General features: G+C 41.5%; 1 protein-coding gene across 1 annotated transcript; it reads right to left on the bottom strand.

The window, feature by feature from the left end:
• Window positions 1-1576: 1576 nt before the first annotated feature.
• foxk2b (forkhead box K2b) lies at window positions 1577-17255 on the bottom strand. Its single transcript, XM_058653781.1, has 9 exons — window positions 16752-17255; window positions 10142-10336; window positions 7756-7909; window positions 6875-7021; window positions 6588-6781; window positions 5597-5805; window positions 5286-5513; window positions 3615-3812; window positions 1577-3189 (listed from the first exon to the last, which is right to left on the bottom strand). Exons 1-9 carry the CDS (start codon window positions 17042-17044, stop codon window positions 3002-3004), a joined length of 1806 nt encoding a protein of 601 aa, XP_058509764.1. The 5' UTR covers window positions 17045-17255; the 3' UTR covers window positions 1577-3001.
• Window positions 17256-23131: the final 5876 nt, after the last annotated feature.

Raw genomic sequence — 23131 nt, 5'->3', positions numbered from 1 at the left:
TCTTGCTTAGCTTTACTCGCTCATTGTTCTGCATGGAATCTCACGCCAGTGGTCAGAGAGAGAGAGAGCCTTTTAAGGTGCGACACAGCGAGGACCAGCCAAAAATGTCCTCACTTCCTGTGGTTTTAAGTCTTTTTTGTCCTCACACACAGAGTCTCAGGAATGTAAGTGTTTGTTTTTTGTTACCAGCTTCACAAAGAACTTCCCCTTCTCTCAGGAAAACAGGAACTGTCCTGACGTCTTGTTACTATGGTTACCTCACTAGTAAACACGTCCCTCATGAGCTTCTGTTTTTAAATCAAATTTTTAAAACATCTTCTCTTCTTTAACCGTGAATATAAACATGAGGGGAATTTATTTTTTTGTCCTGAATACGTTGTTAAAATTCTGTTTGTTTTTTTTTTCCTGACCTAATCAATTATAAAGTAGTTGATTTCTTTTCTTCTTTTTCATCAGTTAGTTTGTATTATTAATTTGCGGTTTGACATTTTTCTTTGGCTTGAAATAAACCTTAATTTATTCATGTATTCACTTGTAAACATTTGTTTTCTTCCCATAATTCCCCTAAAAGCAGTTCAATTAAATAAACTGACTGAAAATGTGTTCATCTCAAAATGTCCAGTTGTTCTGAGCTTTTTACAAAAGTGAATTCTTAAATGGTTTAAAGCAGCTCGAGAGCGTTTGTGAATAAATAAACTAAAAACAGTTAGAAATTGAGATGTAGATTTTTCGTCCAAAGTACGAAAAATAACAAGTAATTATTTTTTTTAAACTTTGAGTGAAATCACTGCAGCCATCCAGTGTTTGAAAGACAGTGCTTTGCTGCCCCTCAGTGGAGAAATGTGGAACTACAACAATAATAAAACACTTCACATAATACGGTGAATGCAGGTGAAGAAACAGGCTTTAAATTCATTTATATTTACAAGAAAATCGCATTTCTCCACTGAAGCAGAACAAACCTAAATGATTTTTTACTCCTGTATTAATGTTTGGAACAAATGACTCGCAGATTAACGTCGTGTGACACAAATGTCGGAACTCCGACGTCTGACAGTCACTGAACTGAAATACCAGTGAACATGTTCGTGATTGGACTCACAATCTATCGCCGGCTTTCAGCAGCGCTGTCTCTAAATCCACCAGACTCCTCTGTTAAATGTTGACAGTTTAGACATTTGCTTTGGAGATTAAGGCAAGTTTTCAGGATTTTTAAGTCTTTTTAACTGATCTACAGTTCAGCTTTGTTCGTGTTGTGTCAGACGTCGCAAAAATAGTTACTATTTTGGAACTTTAAGCAGATTTTGAAACTTAAGTAGATTTTGGAACTTTAAGCAGATTTTGGAACTTAAGTAGATTTTGGAACTTTAAGCAGATTTTGGAACTTAAGTAGATTTTGGAACTTTAAGTAGAATTTTGTAAATGATAAGTAGATTTTGTTGGGGTTCGTGAGGTTTCTCCGAGTTCAGACAGGATTTTCCGAGATCGATTAGGAATATCCGTGTTCCGACTTCAAATGGATCGCATGTTAGCACCCGCCCCCCCTGTTGGAACTGAAAGATGCAGATACAGAAACGGGCTTTAAATTAATTTATTTAAAAAAAGCATTTCTCCACTGAAGCAGAACAAACATCAAATTTTTTTCCTTTACTACTGTTTTTGGAACGATCAGAAAACGGACTCGCCGCGTCGCCAGAGCGGAGTAAAATAATCGAGTAAAACACGGAGGGAAGGGGGGGCGGGGTTGGTTTTGGTTTGGTGGGTGGGGCGTGTGGGTGAAGGTGGGCGGGGTCTGCCAACACCACGACGTCAACACGGCCGGGAACGTGAAGAAAAGGAGGAGGAAGAAGAGGAAAATTTAAAGAAATGAAAAGGAAATGAAAACACGAACGTTTCGTCAAGTGCAGGTCGGGTTTTTCTGAACAAAGCGGGTCTTGGTTGTTTTTTCTTCTACTTTTTTTTGTCTTATTCTTCCTCAGGTTCAACGTACAGTTTTACAGTTTCTCTGTCAGTTACATGCAACGTCAACATCTGGAACTACACATGGAGGTTTCATATGCTTATACGGGTTAATCTGTGCAAGTATTAAAATATGTAAAGGTATACGGTATCTCGTAGGGGGAAAGAAAGAAAGAAAGGAAGAACGGAAGAGCGAGAAAGAAAGAGTGCGAAAACTATTTCACCGCGTCACAAACGGAAAAGTTCACATTTGGAAATAAAAGGAAAAAAGCAAGTGTAATAACCGATTTGTACACTTCCTTTAATTAAATTATTACTTAAATCTCGATGAGGTGAAAATACATGTGTTTTTTTTTGTTTTTTGAAAAATTCCTATGCATCCACGTGTTGAACGACAAAATACTGCATTAGCTACGTACAGCTGCTGCGATAAATGGAAGGTCAGTGTCGTGAGAGGCTAGCTGCCAGAGTTTCAGGAATATTGGCTCCGAGTTGATCCCTTTCTGAACGCGATGACCGTTTAATATTTATCATCATTATTATTATTGTTACTACTGTTACGTTTTTTCCTTTTAAATGCTCGTCGCTGGCACTCGTGGACTGAGGAGGGCGCCGGAGTCTCCCGTCTGCTCTGAGGTAGATGCGACAGAAAGGTTTGGCGTCCAGCCCGAGCTCAGTCTCCCCCGCCGCCGCTTCGACCGCGCGTCGTCGTCGACGACGACACGTCACATGTCGGCTCCCGGTAGTTGTTAAGGCTTCCTGTGGTCGTGGTTTAGTCACTCTCCTGTTTTAGCGGCTCACAGAGGGTGGGAGAGGGGGGAGGAACATTTTGAGTTCCAGTCTTTCAGGGAGGATGCACGTTATTTATTTTTTCTTCTCTTCTGACGCTCCAGAAAAGATAAAAGTGGAAAAATGAAAAGAATCCTCTCCGTTTGGCACGACTGGAGTCGGTGGGAGAAGCAGGAGAAACAAACAAAAAAAACAAGAGGGGAGGGTGGGGGGGTGGTAGACGTGGTGGTGTTGGTGCGTGTGGTGCTGCAGATTAGTTGGGAAGGCTGCCTTGGTTGTTTGCTGCCGACGAGTCCGAGTCTGCACCGGCGTCCGTTTTGATGCGCTTGGCGTCCGGCTGTTCGCTCACCTGCTGGTCACCGTTCTGCCGTTTGGTGGGGAGGGAGGCGGAGGCGGAGGCGTGGTCTGCCAGCAGGTGGAGGGGGCTTGCCGCGGCGGGAGCTGAAGAGACAGACAGAAAGAAGAGACTCAGAGATGCGGAAAAACCTTCAAGGGCTTGGATTTTTTTTTTAAATACACAAACCTTAAAGGATTTTAATGACCCATGTCTATTGAGGGCCTGGAACCTTTTTTTGTAAGTTTTATGAGGAAAACACATTGAAATAATAACACTTATTATGATATTTCACCTGATTTCAAAATAAAGGTGTCTGTTTTGATATTTCCGTGGATAACCAGAGTGGACTCATAATATCATTTAACTATTATATCACAATCTTATCTTAGAAATATTGTCACACAATCATGCTGTACAGTTTAACATTTTCCCACAATTCACACAAATAAACAGCTCATGGACATTATCCTCGTTAGCGAGCCACAGCTCCACAAACGAGGCCACACCCACTCCCCCGAGCTCGTCTCACCTGAGCTGACAGATCCCTGGAGGGCAGTGGTGATGCTGTGGGTGCCGTTCTGCGTGATGGCCTTGATGGGCAGCTGGTGCTGACCCAGGGGAGCCTGCACTATGGTAACAGTCTGCAGGGGCGTGGCTGACTGGGAGCTCTGGATGATGCGACTGGAGCCGCCTATAGAGGTGATGGTGGGAATTGTCTCCACTTTGACTGAAGAGGACCGAAAACATTTCAAAAACAAACATTAGCAAAAGCCCAAAAGTGATGTGATTAGAACATGTTTGCGGCTTTATCTCACAGTAACACCGCGTCCTTTCCTCTTTTGTAAACCACCTTTCTTTCTGCACCAAACTCCATAGAGAAAATCAGTGATTTTACATCACAGCTCACAGGAGTCGCTGATGTACTGCTGCCTCCTTCAGTTCGTTCAACTCTATTCTTTTGAGATGTCTGTGTTTGAAATGCATCATTTGGATTTTGTTCAGGGACACAAACGTAGCACGTTAGCAGCTCCTGTGAGCCAAATGGACTCTATTCAGTTTTCCAGTAGGAAAAGGATGTCAAACAGTGAGGAAAAAGTGGCAAAGACTTTCAGATTAATCACTGTGACTTCAAATAATGATTGATTGTGACTGGGGCTGGGCGATATGGCCTAAAAAATTAAATCCCAGATTATTTTTTTTTAAATCCAATTTTCGATTTTAATCGTTTTTTTTTTGTTTTTTTTTTAAACAAACAAAAGATTAGTAACGGAGGTCTATCGCTTTCAGCATGCGGATGAATCCAACCTTTTCTAAGGTATATATGGGAACCATATCTTTGGCGATGTGAAACACCACCGCATCGGTGATGTGTTTCCACTTTTTCCCTTTCGTTTCATACGGGGTATTGTGTGCAAATGAAGCGGCTAACGTTACCTGCCTCTGTGTTGTTTGGGGGCTATCGTTATCCCTCTCAGCAGATTGCGGGGCAACACACTGCTCCCACTCGGCTGTGTGCTTATTTTTAAGGCGCTGGAACAGGTTAGTTGTGGCGCTGCCTTTTGTTGCCACTGTCTTAAAACACTGTCTTTACAGCGCACAATCATTTGCTCTTTGTCAGCTGCTGTGAACCTGAACCATTTCCATATGACTGAGGTGACGGAGCCTTTTTTAGGAACTAAATCCTCGCTCTTCTCCGCACACGCTGCCATGTTGATACTGTCTGAGAACTAGTGGGGGGAGGGGACGGGAGCCGAGAGAGAGCAGTAGACGTTTTTACCCAAGTTAAAGAAAAAAGCGATTTCAATTTTTTTAAATCGTCCAAACAAAAAAATCGATTTATCACCCAGCCCTAATTGTGACACATTTTTGCTCCCAGAGCAATTTTATTTTATAACCCAAAACTGTATTTGACGGACAAGTTTAGCCTTTCAATAACATGTATATTGTTAACACTATTCTATTTATACACTGTTCAGATTTCCAGCTCATGAAAAGAATATCTTTTCAGAAAAAGCCATCTTCTCCTCTCATAATCTTAATTTGATTTAGTTTAGTCAAGTTGCTAAAACCTGGTTTCCCTTGTCTACCTAAACCTTAACTATGCTTTACTGTGAAATATCAAGCGGTTTGTTCCCATTGTGTATTTTAAAAAGAAGGTAAAAGTCACAAAATTGTGTTACAACAAACAAAAATGACTCACCTTTGACCTCTGTGTGCTCTCCGTTCTCATGCGGCTCGCTCTTGATGATGGTGGCTGGCTGAGCGATGATGGTAGAGGGGATCTGCTGCAGGACGTGGACCGTCTGGACCACGGGCTGCGAGGCGCTGGTGCTCACTGGGGACGCCATGGTGTACGTCACCGGCTTGATGGTTTGAGGTAACTGACGCTGGACTGCTATGAGAACCGGCTGGCTGTTCACAGGCGAGCCTGCAGTGCAACAGCACAGAGATGAGTTACAAACCATTTAAAAAGACAAAAAAAAAAAATATGACCAGCACTTTTCCTTTTACCTGATGTGTTTTGTGCAAAGCGTGCTTCCTGGATGACTGCCAGTTTGGGCTGGACCACTGTGGTGGTGGTCGTCGGAACGGGAGCGGCGGCGGACGTGTCCAGCTCCAGCGGAACCGGGGAGCCTTCTCGTGATAGGCTGTCGGGGGTCTGGACCCCGCTGGAGTGAGCAGAGAGCACCCCCGAGTGATTGGGAGACACCGGTGCACTCCTGAGACGGCGTGGGGACAAAGGTCAAAGGTCAGACTGTACGACGGAAACAACCTGAGCTTAAATGTGATGAATACGATGATACGCTGATGACACTGCTACAAATACACATCACGGCCAATTACAGGAAATAAAATAGAGAATTTCCTCGATTTGCCGACGGGTACAACATATTTGCTTAACATGTAATGACGAGGACTGCCATTGATTAACTGACTGTTAATCAATGACTAAATTAATAGTCAACCGAACTGATAACCGATCAATCAGTTTTTTCCACTATTAAAAATAGGTTAATAGCTTCTTATATGTGAATATTTTCTGGTTTCTTTGCTCCATAGAAAAAATAAATCATCATTTTGGTGAGACATTTGAGAACATCATCATAGTCAGATCCATATTTTCTGACATTATCAACCAAATGACTAACTCTCTTAACCATCTTAAACAAATCTGAGCTCTTTTACGGTTCCTTCTGTGGGGAAAATATTTGTCACGTTTTGAGCTTCTTGTGAAAAGTATCTTTGACTTAGAAATGTCCATTTTTGTGTAACCATTATTTAAGATTGTTTGTATTGCAACTCATTTCATTGTATTATATTGCTTATATAGTGAAGGCTGCAACTTTTTTTTTTACCTAATCTCTGATTAAGTATTTTGTCACTGTAGTGTTGACTTTTAAGGTATCGGACCATGAAAACCAGACAATGCATCTCAAAGGGGGTTCCCTCCTGATAAAATACATTTCATACAGACAAACTAACGGTGGGTGGGAGGGCAGACCTGGAGGAGAGGGGTCCGTGCGGGGTCCTGAAGCAGGGGACACCGCGGGGCCTTCGTTTCCTGAACGCCTGCTCGATGAGCTTCCCCTCTGAGGACGGGTCTATCCTCCAGAACGAGCCTTTGCCTGGCTCCTCCTGCGACCGCGCCACTTTAATGAAATAACGGTTCAACGAAAGATTGTGACGGATCGAGTTCTGCAAACAGAAAAAAGGGAATGACACAATGGTTTTTTTTGATTGTTGCTCCTCAGCAGGTAACAGAAGGAGAACATGAGGCTGAAGTCTCACCTGCCAGCCCTTGTCTGCAGTCCTGTAGTAAGGATAATTCTTTGTGATGTGATTGTAAATTCCGTTTAGTGTGAGCTGCTTGTCCTGGGCCAGCGTTATGGCCTGGACTATCAGCTGTGCATAGGAGTACGGAGGTTTGGAGTCATCCTGTGGAGCAGAGGAGGAATTACAGCCTTTTCAAGAATCAAGAAACAAAACTGTATTTGTGAGGTGTATTACCTCTTTTTTAATATCTTTTCTACCTTCTACCTATTTTACTTTAAATTGTATTTTTCTTTACATATATATATTTTTTTTTAATCTCATATCTTTTATCTATTACACAAATACAGGCTGGGCCATATGGCTTATAAATGATATCTGGATATTTTCAGTCTATACCCCGATATAGGAGATATACGTGGATATAAAGCTGCACACAGGCTGTTCTGTGTGCAGCTGTATTACATGCTGTTAAAATACACTTTTCATTTCAGGTAATACCCGGTTTATTTCTTCGGCTTTTAAACACTGAATGAAGGATATTTACGTGCGTTAGAAACAATGAAATGACCTATAAATATGGTAAAATTCTGCAAGAACATAAACAATTAGGCTTAAATTTAAGACGTGTTATTACTGTATGCTTTTTTTAAAATATAAAACTGGCAATTTCATGTATTTTTCAATCAATACACATCATGTCTAGTGTATTACACAAATGTACTCAACGTAACAGCCTTTAAAAGCAGGAAAAGTCATCACAGATACTTTATCACAACATGAAGACGACATCTTGTCTAATGTCATGATATATTGATATTGTGCAGTGCGAATGTAAATCTATTTAAAATGTGTTTGCAGATTCATTTCACTTCAGTCAATGAATCCAGTTTTCTCACCTTTGGACTGTCTCCTCCGGAGGCGTCTTTGTCGTTCTCGGGCTGGGAGTTGTCGTTTAAAAGCTGCAGCTCTGCAGAGCTGACCATGCGACCACCCATCCTGTAGCCCGAGGATCCAGCGCCGCGCGGGCTGGAGGGGCACGAGTTAGCAGCACTGCGGGGGGGGGGGAACAACGGCACAGTCAGCGGCCTGGGACACTTGAACCATTTTATATTAATATCTATTTTTTTAATTATTCTCATTTTCGTTTGAATAACACATTTACTGTGTTTTCTTCAGTCTGAAGACCACGATTAGATTTTATCCAGAAACCGGTACATGAACAACATAAATGGTTCTAGATTTTATGTCTGCACTGCTATAAAAAAAATAATGTACAAACTTAGTAGTAAATACATTACACAAGTCATCAACAAACCTGCAAAAAATACAAGTAAGAGTGGCAACATTTACCAAGTTTCAGAGAACAAATTTTCTTTCAAGAAGCTAATTTATAATAAAAAATCAAACAAATGGGCAAATATTGGCCAGAAAAATGTGTTTGTTTTTAAAAAGGTACAACCATTCCACTATTTATCCAACGAGTAAATAAGGACTTGTGGTCCGATAGTGGCCAAAATAACTGGATTGGATATCTGATAATCCTACACCATGCATAAAACCTTAATATGAAACAAATACTTGATTGAACTCAGTCTGCCACCACCGCCATGTGACCAACTAAGATGATTCAAACACTTAAAAACACAGTCTACGATGGACTGACATCGGTAACGGTGCACAGTCACGGTTGTGATATTGGACAAACTTATCTGACAGAAGAAACCTGACTGGTTTGCAGCCACCCGGATGAGATCAGGGGCTGAGAGGATCTCAGGGTGTGAGGTGGGAGTTGCCCTGCAGTCACTGACCTAAGCCTAAGCTGATCAACGCACACGGGAAACGCCAAGGTCAGAAAACAACTAAAGGTCACGTAGCGGCGACGTGTGGGTGAAGTCTCCTTACAGCCACCCACTGATGTGGGATTGGAAATCTACAGGCTTACAGCACTGACAGAGTGAGGCGCTAAACTTAGACCTGAAAGTCATTAAGAAGCAAGGTTTTTAGAACATGCACTCCCTTAAAGGGATCGCGGTTGTTTGAGGTACAGAAACATAGTCAGCGTCTAACGCCAACACCAAAGAATAACGCAATAAAAATTAATACCAGCTTCAGGCTATGGTATTTTAAGATTATGTTTATCACTTAATCTTGCTGTTAAACAGGCTCGTCTGACTAGAAACTGAATTTTCTTTGTGAACCGTGTGCTCCACAGACCAAAGTCCACAGAGAAAATCATCGTTTTAACATCACAGCACGGAGGAGTTGATGATCCACTGTGGCCTCTGTCGGTTGGTTAAAATGAATTATTTTATAACTTTGGTGTTTGAAATCTTATCTTCAGATTTACTTCAGTGACACACACACACACACACACACTAACAGATGGAGAGTATGAGCAGTGTAAAAACTTCAGCTTTCAGTTGGAAATTGCATTCTAACGACAAGATAAAGCTACAAGCACATCCTGAAGATATAAAATGGAAACGCTGGCATATTTTTTTTTAGGAGGTGAGCATTTGAGTTAGCGTTTTTTTTTTTCTTGTGTCCCCACTGGCAGCTGCTTTTTAGGTAAAAATGAACACTAATTTCTTAGGCTGGTTTCCTGCTTCTAATGGGAGTTTTCCACTACGCATGACGTTTTTTTTCTACTTTTCCATCAGTGATGGTACCTGGTACCTGCTCTGACGAGGTTCCTCGCGAGCTGAGCAGATACTAAAACGTGCCGTCAACAGACTGCCGGCCACTGACTGGTCAGAGTGTCGTCACTGGAGTCAACTGTAGATCGGTTAAAAAGACTTGAAAAATCCCGAAAACATGCGTTAATCTCCAACATTTAACAAAAGAAATTTAGCGTCATCCCTGCTGAAAGCCTGGGGTCGCGCGTGAGCCGAATCACAACCGCGTTCAGTGACTCTGGTTGTGCAGGAGTACTCAACCATTCTGTGAACAAATCTTCTTTTAAATCCACTGATTCTAATGATTCAGTTACAGCCAAAACAACTACTTTACAGGTCACAAGTTTGTGTCACGTATAAAAACCACGTCACGCACCCACGTTGAGGTGGAGCTATAGTAATAGGAAACGAGCAGTGCCGACTCGTGCTGGACCTGTGTAGTGGGAAAGCGCCATAGGTGACAGTTCTTCACACAACCACACTTAAAACAACCTGACTTATGACTTCAACATATCTCAAATATTGTGAGATTTGGGTGAAACAATCACAGGAGCAGATGAGTTACAGCAGCAGTCAGTGAATGCATCTCATCTGCAGCAGCGAGTACCTGATGGTGCCAGTTGGCGACGGCAGTGGGCTCATTAGGTGAGCGATGTTGTCTGGAATGTTGATGGTCAGCGGGGAGATCTGCGGCTGCACTGGCTTCACGGGGGACTCCGGAGCGTCACGCCTTGCCTTCTTCCCGCTCGACAGCGCCGTGAATGTGATCTTGATGTTTGTGCTGGGAAACCTGAACGTGCACCTGCAGATGGAAACAAAAACATGAGCTTAATGAAGCTTCATTTTTCTTTTGTTTTATCAAGAGCAAGTGCTGATGAGAAGAAGGCAAAATCTACAAGCTCTGCTGTGGCGGAACTGTTTGCACGTTCTCTCGCTGAGAGCGAGTTAATTAAATGTGAATTCTGACGTGCGATGGCTCGATGAAGCATTATTAAGCTGCAGAGAAGTGGAGTTTAAAGACCGAATGTGACGCTGGTGTGAGCTTGTTTTCAAAGGGGAGTGCTTGTCTCAGAGGAGGAGGACAGGCCTAAATTAGACAGTTATATTTAAGACGACACGTCCCCTCAGCAACGTGTCACAGATATAATATACCACAGGTAAACACGTGTCATTCTTCAAGTTTGGAGTTGCATATTTATCCAGATTATGTAGGTCAATGGAAAAAACTGCAGTTATGATTAATAATTAACAAGAAAAACATGTAAAGATTCACAACTTCAGGCGCCATGAGTGTGAATCTGTCTTTTATTAACAGCTTCGGGAAATATACATGTTTTCTGATGTTATATTAACGATTAGCTCCTTGTGGTTAAAGCTAGGGTAAGTACAGTAAGTGCGGCACAGCAAGCAATAGTAGCATTTTTGGCCTGATTATAAAAGCTATCAACAGAAGACATTTGAAAACATCATCATTTCCAAGTTTTTGTAAACAGTAGAATTCTACTACTTATGTTGTATATGCATGTATATATACACTGGTACATGCATATAAAGCTTTTTAATCATTTTGAATCCTTGAACCTCTACCAACTTCCCCCAGTGTGAGCGATGACTGCAATTCACTATCAAAATTTCGAACAATTGATAAATCTTCTAAATCTTTTAAGGGCTGCAAGGATTATCGATGAATAAACTTGACAATTTATCTGACTTTTCCGCTTCTAAAATGTGAATGTTTTCTGGTTTCTTCTGCTCCATAAAACAAAATTATAACTCAACAAAAACAACAACAAACAATTTTGTCAAAACCTCCAAAATTATAAGAATGAGTTATGCCTCAAAGTGTGTTCACACACTTTTTAAACATTATATTACATTGCGACACACTGTCAGACATAACAGTAAACATGGATGGTGTTTAAGACAAAGGAAAACATTCTTCCTTTCAGTTTTTCTTTTTACCATCCAGAGGAATTCAAAACAGCAAAACCAACAAAATGGAGTCAGGAATGTGACGACGCTGCCAACAGAAACCTTGAGCGACTCTTAAAGGTGAATTTCTCCTCATTAGAACATTTCAGCTTTGACGCGACCATAACCCTAAGTGTGCTGTTGACGTTCACATCAGAAGGAAGCTGCTAACACCGCCAGATATCAGTGAACAGGATGAACTTGTTTCAAATCAAGTGTTGTGACACCCGGCAGACAGAGCAGCCACACATTGTTCCTTTAATTTCAGAGTGCCAGGCACAGCAGTGATTCTCACAGTGCTGGCATCTGCTGAACTGAACTGTATCCGCGACACTCGCATCTCGAATTAGCGCTGCCGCTCACAGGAGGAGACTCTTTAACGCTTCCTGGAGCCAGAGTGGTGGTGGTGGGGGCACTGTGATTATGCATGTGGTTGCCTTTCAGGAAGGGCAGACACTTCACTGACGAGCTTCGGAAGTTAAACGTCAGCCACAAATAACATCAGAGACTTTCACAATATCAAGACAAATCACAAAATCTGACAGAGTGGGGACAGTGGTATCTAAATATATCTATTATAATAATAATAAAAATAAAAAAAAAGATACTAATGCTTTTTATTAGAGATGCACAATGTTATTGCCACTATTTTGGTTGATAAAGATGTTAAAATGAATCAGTTTGTGTTTTTTTCAATAAGTAAAACAAGCTTTCTGTTTTTCCAGCTTCTTAAATGTGAATATTTTCTGGTTTATCTGCTCCATATAACAAAGGAAATCTTTAAAACGTATTAACTTTTGGTTTGTGGACAAAACAAACGACATCTCTGACATTTTCTGGACCAAACAAGTTCTCGATTAACTGAGAAAATAATCGATTATGAAAAGAGTCGTTAGCTGCAGCCATAGTTTTTTCCAAACCGGGAAACATGGGGTTGCTGTGCCCACATGCATTATCTCAAGGCTTATAGAGAGAGAGAAGAGAAACCCAAAATGTGCTGCCATGTGCCTAGACAGGTTGGGGTGAAAGGAAAAATGGGGGGACAGAGGAGAGGTGGGAGAGAGAAAGTTGCGCCCGCTTACTAAAATGCCAATTTAGTGATTGATGCCATTCAACAGACTTGCTTAAATACCGAATTGATGCCAGTATACATTTATCCTTATTCGATTTAAAATGTGCAATGACTCCAAAAATACCAAAAGCCTGGTGAATAGGCAGTTACGCTATATAAATATTCTTGCGGGATTTCATATCCAGCATACTTGACGTCTCATTGAGACAGACTGTGGTGTTTGCCTCGACTTCCACAGTGATATTTATACTGATCGCAAGATAGTGACGTTTTTCTGTTGCACAATTTTACTCTGGTACCCCCAAGTGAAGGCTCCTAAAGAATGGAACAGTTGGGGGCTGGTTACTTTGGTACTATACCAAACCGAACTGCTCCACTCATTGGAAACACAGCTTAATTGTCTGCGTGAGACTAATTTCTTGGGAAAGGTGCATTTATAATGCTCAACAACCCTTCACCCACCGTCCCTCCCTCCATGCATACCCACATTCACAGGAACCTCTTCATTAACCCCATGTTTTCCCCTAAACTCCACAACACAAACACACTACTGTTGGAGCAGCAACAAACCAAGCCTTGCTCAACAGGAAAACTTTCACTTGATCTTGATGCCTCCCTCATCAACAACAAAAAAAGAATGTAAACAAAAGCAGGCAGGAAGTGCACCAACTTAGAGAGAATTTATGAGTGTGTGTGTGTGTGTGTGTAGAGAGAGAAAGGGAGGGATGAAGGTTGGAAGGAAAGATTTTCCTCTGTGTTCCGTCTGTTTACATCACCACAGAGGAATCCCTGGAATACGAGCGACCTCTCTCCTGGGCCGCAGCTCTGCGAGTCCGCTCATGCTGTCAATCTGCTTCCTTACTCTCTTTATCACGGAAGTGTGGTCTCAGGCTCGAGGGCTACAGTGCAGTGCAGTGCAGTACAGTACACAACATGTGAGCCCATGCTGTGGTGTCTTACTCATGCCGGCTGCACGGGTGATAAAGAGTGCCGCTGATTAAAAGCTCTTCGGTTGACCGGATCAATACTGGAACCTTAAACCTCTGTTGCTCTGTCCGTGTTCCGAGTGGCGTCTACGCAATGAAATGCACCGACATAAATGAGGTTATGATGTTGCTTAAGAGTGGCGTGGGGTTGATTTAACCGTCTTTGTTGTCTTTGCAAGACAACAAAGTTGCAGCTCCAGAAAAACAAATTGTCATTTTGGTGAAGAAAAATGCTAATTGAGATTCTACATCAAGTCAAAACAGGCCCCTGTGCTTTGCAGTATGAAAAAGTGGTTACATAGTCAGGGAATTGCACAACAGCTGAGAGCAAGGGGAGAAAATGGATGCTGGAAAGGGCTGGAAAGTTTGTCCACATTACATTACACTGTAATTGAATAAATTGGAGCCACTAACTTGTGAAAATGGAAAAAGTTGGTTTGTTGTTGTCACTCTTTAACTCTGTATATTGACAGTTCTTCCTTCATAATCCAAATTATGAAGAAATTAGGACTTGCAACAATGACAAAGTATTTTTGTGTTTCAATTCCTTAACTTTGAATAGTTTCAGTTTTGTTTTGTTCTATATAACAGAACCATTATAATTATAAAATATAACTTGTGAACATATGCTGACCCTTTATGGACCCAAACAACTAATCAGTGAATCAAGAAAATAATCAACAGATCATCATTTGTCATTTGGTCCATAAAAAGTCAGACAGCAGTGAAGAAATGACCTGTAAAAACGATAGTTTGTACGGTTTTCAACCGTATAAATCTAATGTTCTCTTGTTCTTAATTTAATTGATTCAGACCAAGTCTCACCAGTTGTTTACACACACACACACAGCATCATTTTCTTTGAATAAATCATTTCCTACGGTACTCTTTGTTTTGACAAATCTATTTGCATTCACAATATAAAATTGCATATAAAATTCTGTGCCCCCAGCTTCAGAACGACAGGCCAGTAAAAAAGTATAATAAGAGTATCATTAATTTAATGTTTAATTGTGGATGATTTTTAATACTTGGTCTTTAAAAAAAACATGAATGACAAAAAAAGTTTCCCAGAGCTCATTTCATCAATTAACCTGGAAAAGACATATCAACCTATTTACCATTTATTTTTATCAGGAACTTTATTTGGAGCAGCCACTGAAACTTGGCCTCCGTCCAAACACGTGAGCACCGAGATTTACAATATGCCAAGTAAAGTACAGTATAATATATTCAAGTTTAATGCAGCACCAGGGCAGATTCCTCTGTGATTAATTATAAATGGACAACGTCCAATAACGGACAACGCAATTTACACAACAAAAGGACATTATTCATTCTTACCTATACTTTACATTGTTGTTATTTTTACTTTTACTACACATATCACAAAGCCTGATTGCTTGATTTGTTTGCTTTAGCATAAAAGGTAGATTTATGTTGGATTATAATTGCTATGTTTATATTTATAACTTGTTTTCAGGCTTGTATCAACTTAGTTCCCCCATACAGGTAGTAGGAGTTGTTTTCGTTTAATAGTAGCACACAATGTTTTGATGTGGGGCATTATGACATTCCTTTTTTTTTTTTTTTAATAAGTCATGATGTTGGAATGGAGATATTCATTACATTTCTTTACAGGAATGATTTGCAAAGACTGGGTCACAGGAGTTTTGTCTGGGTTCCCAAACTAATTTGAAGACATTTCTCAACCTCTATATGAATATAGAGGTTGAGAAATATCTGATTTAAGTGTAAATGTTCAAACATGCATTAAATGATGTTATTAATCATCATAAAGAAAGCCTGGGAAACACCAGTTTACAGAATAGGCTACTCACTACAGGTCTGTTTGCAGTGAAGCCAAAGCAGAAAGAAAGACACTAACACTGAAGCATTTGTTTACTCCTCGCATTTCATATTGTCATGGCAAACCTTCAACAAAGTTATCACCAATTTACAGCCGGGCAATAATCCAACAACAATAAATAACGCTGTATAACTTTCTTCAACCACAATATGACAAAAGGCTGAATAAAGAGGCAATAAAACCAAACATGGCTTCAGACACAACACATAATAATTACCATTACATGTTTAGTTTGTCATCTTCTTTCCAGAAAGCATCATAAAACCCCCAAATGAACTAGTTTGTTCAATTTAGGAGTAAAGCTAACTCAAATTTGTTATGATAATTATTGATATAGACTCATTTTGCTGTATCCTTAAGGCCTGTTGCATATTTCAAAAATAATGGAGCTCTACTGTTTATTGTAGAACTGCATGGGGACTACCGATTGAAACGAGTTTGCGGCCACAATTTGGCACATCTGCAGGTCAAGTTACCATATTGTGCACTGTCCATTTTTTTTAGAAAGATAAACAAACAATGAAATGGTGGAACAATGCGGGCTGTGGCCTCCACAGCTCTGCTTTTTTGGACGCCGACACAAACTCCCTTACAAATAAGTAGTATTTCATTTTTAAACGAGTGCACTACGCTAAAAACATAAATTAATGCGTAAAGTTAGTGAATGTTTGACGAAATTCGCATGTTAGCGTCACTTCGGCTGTGTTCAACAGAGGTCAAAGTTCCCCGCAGGCTGTGCTGTTGTGAGCCGGCAGGGCGGGGACGGGCTGGGTTTGTTTACGTTTTAGGGGTCGAGAGGAGCTCCATTCACAACAAATGAAATGCTACAAGCTAGCAGTGTGCTATCATGTTTACATGACCCCGCTGGTGGTGGTTTTTGTTTGTTTTTTACAGTAACACGACACAAACATGACGGACCATGTGATTACATGTGGAAAACAAAATCACATTCCATGTATGTAATCACGAGCTAGCTTTCGAGCTAAAGTCTAATCGAGAAAGTGTGGAATACGGCTAACTGCTAGTGTTAAGTACATTGAATGTGTGTTGGGGAGGGGGTGGAATGAAAACAGGCGGCTAATTAACACTGTTGCTAACAGGAATGTCAACAAAGACAGAGGCTTTGCGAACAGGATGCGGGCTTCTTCTCCTTTGCTAACATGCTAAAACACGTGGTGCTCTCGACCCTTGTTAGCCAAACACAAACCCAATGTTGTTCTCTGTTTGGACGTTTAGCTTCCAGGCTACTAGCGTCACGTCCACATGTTCACCAGGCAGGGAAGGAGCGGGGATAAGGGTGAGGGTGGGGGTGACTTACATTCGCGGTAGCTGCAGAGGAGGGGCGCCCCGTCTGAGGAACACACCATCCACAAACACCCCGTTTTTACCGAGACACCTCAGGTAAAAGTCGCCGCTGCCGGTGCCGTCGTCGCTGGCGGTGAATATCTCCAGGTGCCGGCGCGAGATGAAGCTGGAGTGGCCCATGCTCACGTCCACGGAGCCCTGGGACGAGTTCCGACCGATGGTCACCGAGCGCTTCTTCATCATGTATTCGAATTCACGGCCCTCGAGCCGGGCAACCGGCCCAGACGATCCGCTCACCACGGCCATGCTCGGGTGTATTTTAAGTCTCCAAACGCCGAATATTAGGGGGGTTAAATTAGACAGCAGCTGCGGCCCGACAGAGGCGTGTACGTGGATCAAATCAAAAAAGAGGGGCACCGAATTTTAACGCAGGAATTTAGAGGGGAAACATGCGAGGCCAGGGACAGCAGCGGCTCCGACCCACCGCCGAGAGAAAGGGTAGCAGAGCGAAACAACCGAACAGAGCAGGGGGCGGGCGCGGTTTGACTGACAGCGCTCTCCACCGATAAGATTCGAGAGAGTGGATACAGCCCCAACGCCTCCGCCAATCAGGTGTCAGCATTAATCCGAGGACAGATTCAAGGTCGGTTGGTGTGTGGCTGGACGAGCATATGCTGCTCGGCGGAATAAAAGATGCGGCGCGGCGTACAGACACGAACTGGATTCAGTATCTCGCACGTGCATTCGATGACAATAAGCAACGCGGCCATAGATACGCGACAATCCACGTTAGTTCATCAGCGTTACAGGTTGCTCGTGCGTGGAAATCGAAAAATAATCGCGTGTATTCTAGCGGCGCCCATGATTTTTTAGTTCTGCGTCGCAGCAGCGCGAAGCTAACCGGGCTCTATGGCAGTCCCGCTCCACTATAGAATCCATCCCGGCTTTTGCACGTCGCCCCCGTTGCAGCATCTTGTGTTGAGTTGTAATGTTTGAGAGGAGGTTTTACGTCGTCACAAATGTTTGAACGACGTAAACAAACAACCAAAGGAGAAGCAAACAAACAAATAAATAAACCGTGTTTACAGACTGACAGGTGGCGAGTGTGTGTGGGGGGTATGTGCACGTCACACCGTGTTGATACCACCAGAGTACGTGACCCCGCCATCTGCAGGTCACTTAACTGTTTGTAAACACTGTCTGAGGGCAAACTGCTGCGACTGCGCACGCGCGAGCTCTACCTGACGATAACAACACCTCTGTGAGCAAAGTCATGATCAGGGTTTTAACGACTCATTTTAAAAACTGTTAAGTGAAGTTTTTTTAAGTTCACGACATGTTAACAATGTATACTTTTAAATACTGAAAGTACATTTTTAATAATATTTGAATTTAAAATAAAAAAATGTAAAAGTTATTTAGAATATGTAAGTTATTTCTTAAAATATAATTTTAAATTCCCAAACTAAAATTTTAAGTCATTTGAAACTTTAAAATTTCATTAAATTCAAAAGTTATTATAAATTCCTGAAGTAAGACTATTTTACTTTTCTTATTTTTAGATCAATCAAGTTAAAGTTAAAAATGTTAAATCTTTACATGTATAAGAATAAAAGTAGGGTTTATTGCGACTTTTGGAGCAAAAACTAAACTAATAAACATTAGAGCCAAAATAAAACACAAAATAAAACAAATAAGAAAATAAAGCGTAAATGAATACACAATCAAAGAACAATCCACCATCCACAGCACCATCTGCAAAGAAAAAGGGAACAACAATAAACAACTTAAAATATTGAAAATTAATGTGTTGTATTATGTGCTGTTACAATTAATGTACTCATACACATACACTACACATATTTCTAAAATGAAAATGATGTGAATACAAACCAAAATGTCAACCAGTTTTACAAAATAAAAGCAGACTTTGACAAATCCCAAAAAAAAACAACGTCTTTTTAACCTCTATTTGATAATGTTCATGTATAATTTATGTATTCATTCTTTTTGAAAAGGCCCTAAAATAGCACCTGAAATGACTTCCTGCCTTTGACTTCACACCGACCACTGGAGGGAGACATTCACCTTCTTCTTCTCCATCACTCTCCAAGGATGACATCATGATGAACTCACCGGCCATTTTCAGGCGGAACTGAATTTTCAGTGTTCACACACACAAAATACAGTATATCACTGTGGTTCTGCAATATTTTCCCTTTATAAATACTGTGATTAGTGTGATTTTTGTAGTATTTTATCCAGTATTTATACTATACAGTATTCATTACTAGTTTTTGATTTTTTTTTTTTAATGTCACATCTGTAGAATTCTATTATTATTCCATTTTGGCAATTCCGTGTGTGATGAATTTAAGGAAACTCCTCCCACAGCTTTCCTGCGACCACCTTCATATTTGGTCAGGTCACTCTGGACAAGATAAGCTAATAAAGTGAAATAAAGCTCCACTTTATTTCACACGGTGTAGGCACTAGGGGGCGCCAACGTTGCGTCAAAATTCTGATGTCTCGCCCGAAGAACACGAAACCATTATAACTCCACAATACAAGGTCCAATCTGAACTAAACGTGCTGTTATTGATAATAGTCCTACCTTGAAGACCACTATGTGGAGATTTTTCAAGTTTGAAAAGAGCGGCCCCTTAGTGGCAACATAAAATTTAAACTTTTTACAGTTTCATGCACACAGCTTTCACAGGGATTCACCTCAAATTTGGTCAAATTGTTAAAAACACAATTTAGATTCTAGGTGGTGAATATTATAGTATTTCTTTCCCTGTATGATTGTATAATATTTTCTATTTATGTTCATCACTAACACTGGAATTTTTGTTTTTGCAAAATAGCTTTTAAATTTGGAGATTTAAATGTGTATCTGTACATATATATACAGTATATATATATATATATACATGTGTGTTTGTGTGTGTGTGTGTGTCTGAGATCTGTGTGGTGTGTTTATCGTTCAGTGTATTTCCTCTGGATGGGAAAACTTGTTTTTCCACTGGTGACAGCCGGCTCCATTACACGTTCCAGGAAGAGCAGCAGCCACCGCTGTGGCACCAATAAGCTTGTACTCAGAGCTCTTCCAAACCACACAACTGCGGATTTATGACCTAATATCATTGCAGCGTTACCTGCAGACAGAGTTCTCGCTCCCCAGTAAAACCCTTGTGTTATTTGATTTGAGCCAGTCAGCCATTTCGGGCCGCACACGCTCAAAGTAAAACCTCAGGGACGGACGATTATACATTGATGAGTGCACCTGTGATTAAGGCTATTATGGCATATACCATGAAGACAACTTGGGGATTTGAGTGCTACAAGTGAGGGCGGCGTCCTCTACAGGAGGGAGGCGGGGAGGGGGCTCTCCGAGCAGCAGGGTTTCCATCTCTTTGCAGAGAAAGAGCCCCATTACGCCTCTCCTCCCATTTCCTCTCGGTCCCCCGGGGCAGCAGACGAATGGACACATTAATAACACTCACCCATGTCTGAGGGAGCTAATGCTGCTTTAAGTGCTGATTAAGGCTGGGAAGATTTGGGCGTGGAGGAGCAGGAGGAGGAGTATTAGTTACACTCACAACACAGATCCAGCAGGTTTTTTTTGTTTTGTTTTTTTTATCCCTCATGCAGAGTCACTGCTTCATGAGGAAGTGTGTTTTCTGCCTCTCTACAGACTTCAGTACTTAAAGGGGTAGTTTAGTTTTTGTATTAGTGTGGCTGTATGAGGCTGACACCGCACCTTGCACAGGTACCTGTGACTCCAGGACTGAGAATATTGTTATTATATCGTTAAAATTGATATCAGTACAATTACTGAGTTTTTAATACAATGGTCCTTCTGTTTCTCTTCTCTTAATAATTTTAAAACTTTACTTCTATGTAAAGTGCGTTGAGATAACAGCACAATACAAATACAAATTAAACTAATTTGACTGTGAGCAGAGAACCAGCCTGATGGTTCATCCAATAAAACTAAAAATGTACCTATTTACATCTACGATATCTTAAAAACATGTTTAGCCCTCTGTTAGACCACTGTTTTAAACTGGAAATGGACGTTTTGACGACAGTGTAAAGCCCTCGCTCGTCTGTACCAAACTCCATAGAGAAAACCAATGATTTTTACGTCACAGCACACGCGGGTTGTTGACCCACTGCTGCTTTCATCTCTAAGTTCAAATGTACTATTTTGTGGCTTCGGTGTTTCAAAACCTTTGTTCAGATTCACCCCAGTGACACAAATGACCACACAAGGCTGCTGTAAGGCAGCAGTAGACCAGCAGCACTTGTGTCCCCGTGAGCTAAAATCACTGATTTTCTCTATGGGGTTTGGTGTGGGGAAGGTGAGTTGTTTACAATCTTAAGTTTTAAGTCAGTACAGGCTTTCTAACAATATATATTTTAAGATATTGTAGACTTAACCAGGCTTATATTTTAGTTCAAAAAAACAAAAAAACTATCACTTTAAATTCATGTTTATTTATGTTGTTGTTCTCCACACTGGGTGGATCGTCACTTAAAATAACCCACACTGCCTGTTTGGCCAGTTTCTTTTTCTTTTTCTTTTTTTTAATGAGGAGCAGCTCCACAGGAAACACAACAGTAGTCATTTCAAAGCATGTTTGCTCATTACATTAGCACATATGTCTCCTGTTAACACAGAAAGACATGAAATATAAATAGAAGATAATTATGACATAAATAAAAGACATTTGGTTTCTTCTTCCAGGTGAAAGTGCTGTTTTCCATTCCGACACACGCTCGACACACACAACATGACGAGCTGTTTCTACCCTGAAGTTAAAGGGTGGAGTGGATTTATTTATTTTTATCAGTGAGGATTATTCAAATGTGTTCCAAGTTGTGTTTGGATTCTGAATTGATCACAACAATTGAACGTCCCACACTCGTGCTCTCTACACGACCACACACGGCCACTTTTAAAGAGTCCAGTCCTTCTCAGGCTCAGTCCAGCTTCCCCTTACAGTTTGTCCTTCATATATGATTGAATGGAGCAGGAAATAATTTGGGTCAGAGGTGAAGGATCCAGATGAAGGTGAACCAGAGCTTTTCCTGCTGGCAGGAGAAGTCCTGGAACATTGTTACATCCTTGCGTGCAGCCCCCAAATTTCAAGATTACGTCCAGGAAAAGCAGCCGTAATCACAGTATGTCCGGCTTGTACAGGTTGAGCTCCTCCTCGGACACGGTGAGGTTCCCCATGTACCAGAAGATCCACGGGATCAGGCTGAGGAAGATGAGCAAAGGTCCCGAGAACACGAAGAAGTCCCAGAAACTCAGCGGCGCAAAGATGCCCACGAAGAAGAGGACGAGGCCGATGATGTCCAAAATCAGAGCCAGCGACAGGAAGAACTTGGTGACGTTTGGCTTTCCCATGGCGGACGCCGTGGATGCAGACGTCTGGTGGGGAGAGCGAGCGCAGGAAGAGTGCCTTCCTGTCCTGAGAGTCACTGGCTTTCACGACACGAGCACACCTCTGCATTTCTTTCATAGCTGCAGTCTGAGTAGCAAGACTGGTCCCCAACCACAACAGCAGGTCGTCCATCTTCATTCCTTTGCAGGGCCGACTCGTTTTGCACCTTTCGTGTCGGCGATTGTGACACGCCGGGCCTTTGTCTGTCACCTCTGTGACGGATGTACAGTACACGCACATCATAATTCACAATCTTTCGCCACTGGGCTTCTGTTTACAGCGATAAGCTCAAGGTAATTAATTTTCCTTTTCCTTCCCCCCCCATGGATGTATTGTTTTCATTCAGCTAATGAAATGATCAGATGAGTTCAGAGATTTGACCAACGGCACAGTGTTTACCCTTCATATTTAACCTGGGAGCAGTCCAGTGGGGCAGATGCACTTTACATAAATATTTAAGAGTGCACACACACGGCTCCTGTAGGAGTTACAATAATGCTGATTATTGTGACGCAAAAGAGGAAACGTGTGTAATGGAGACTTCCTCGTACAGTCGAGCTGCGGTAATTTGTCCGCTGTTGCAGATATAAACGATAGCACAGACGCCGTCCGTCCGTCCGTCTGTGTGTCTTTGTTCGTTAAAAGATTTGCTTCAAAACAAAATGTGGAGCAAAGAGCCGGACGTTTGCATAAGGCGTGGCAAACGCGGGGATCAAACTCTGCGACTCTCACGACTTGAACAAAAGACACTTATACAGTTGTACACTTTGCCCAGGTCACCTGTGATCCTCTGTTGAGGATTTCCATGGTTTGTTTAACCAACACCACTGGGACAAAACCAGTCTGACCAGTGTGTGAGTGTGTGTGTGTGTGTGTGTTTGCACAGCTCCACTTTGCCTGGAAGCAGCAGCAGCAGCAGTTTGAATGAAATTCATTA

The sequence above is a fragment of the Solea solea genome, chromosome 16 (genome assembly GCF_958295425.1).
Source record: "Solea solea chromosome 16, fSolSol10.1, whole genome shotgun sequence".
Lineage (NCBI taxonomy): Eukaryota > Metazoa > Chordata > Actinopteri > Pleuronectiformes > Soleidae > Solea > Solea solea.
Note: the sequence above shows the minus strand (reverse complement) of the source record. Positions and strands in the feature narration are given on the sequence as shown.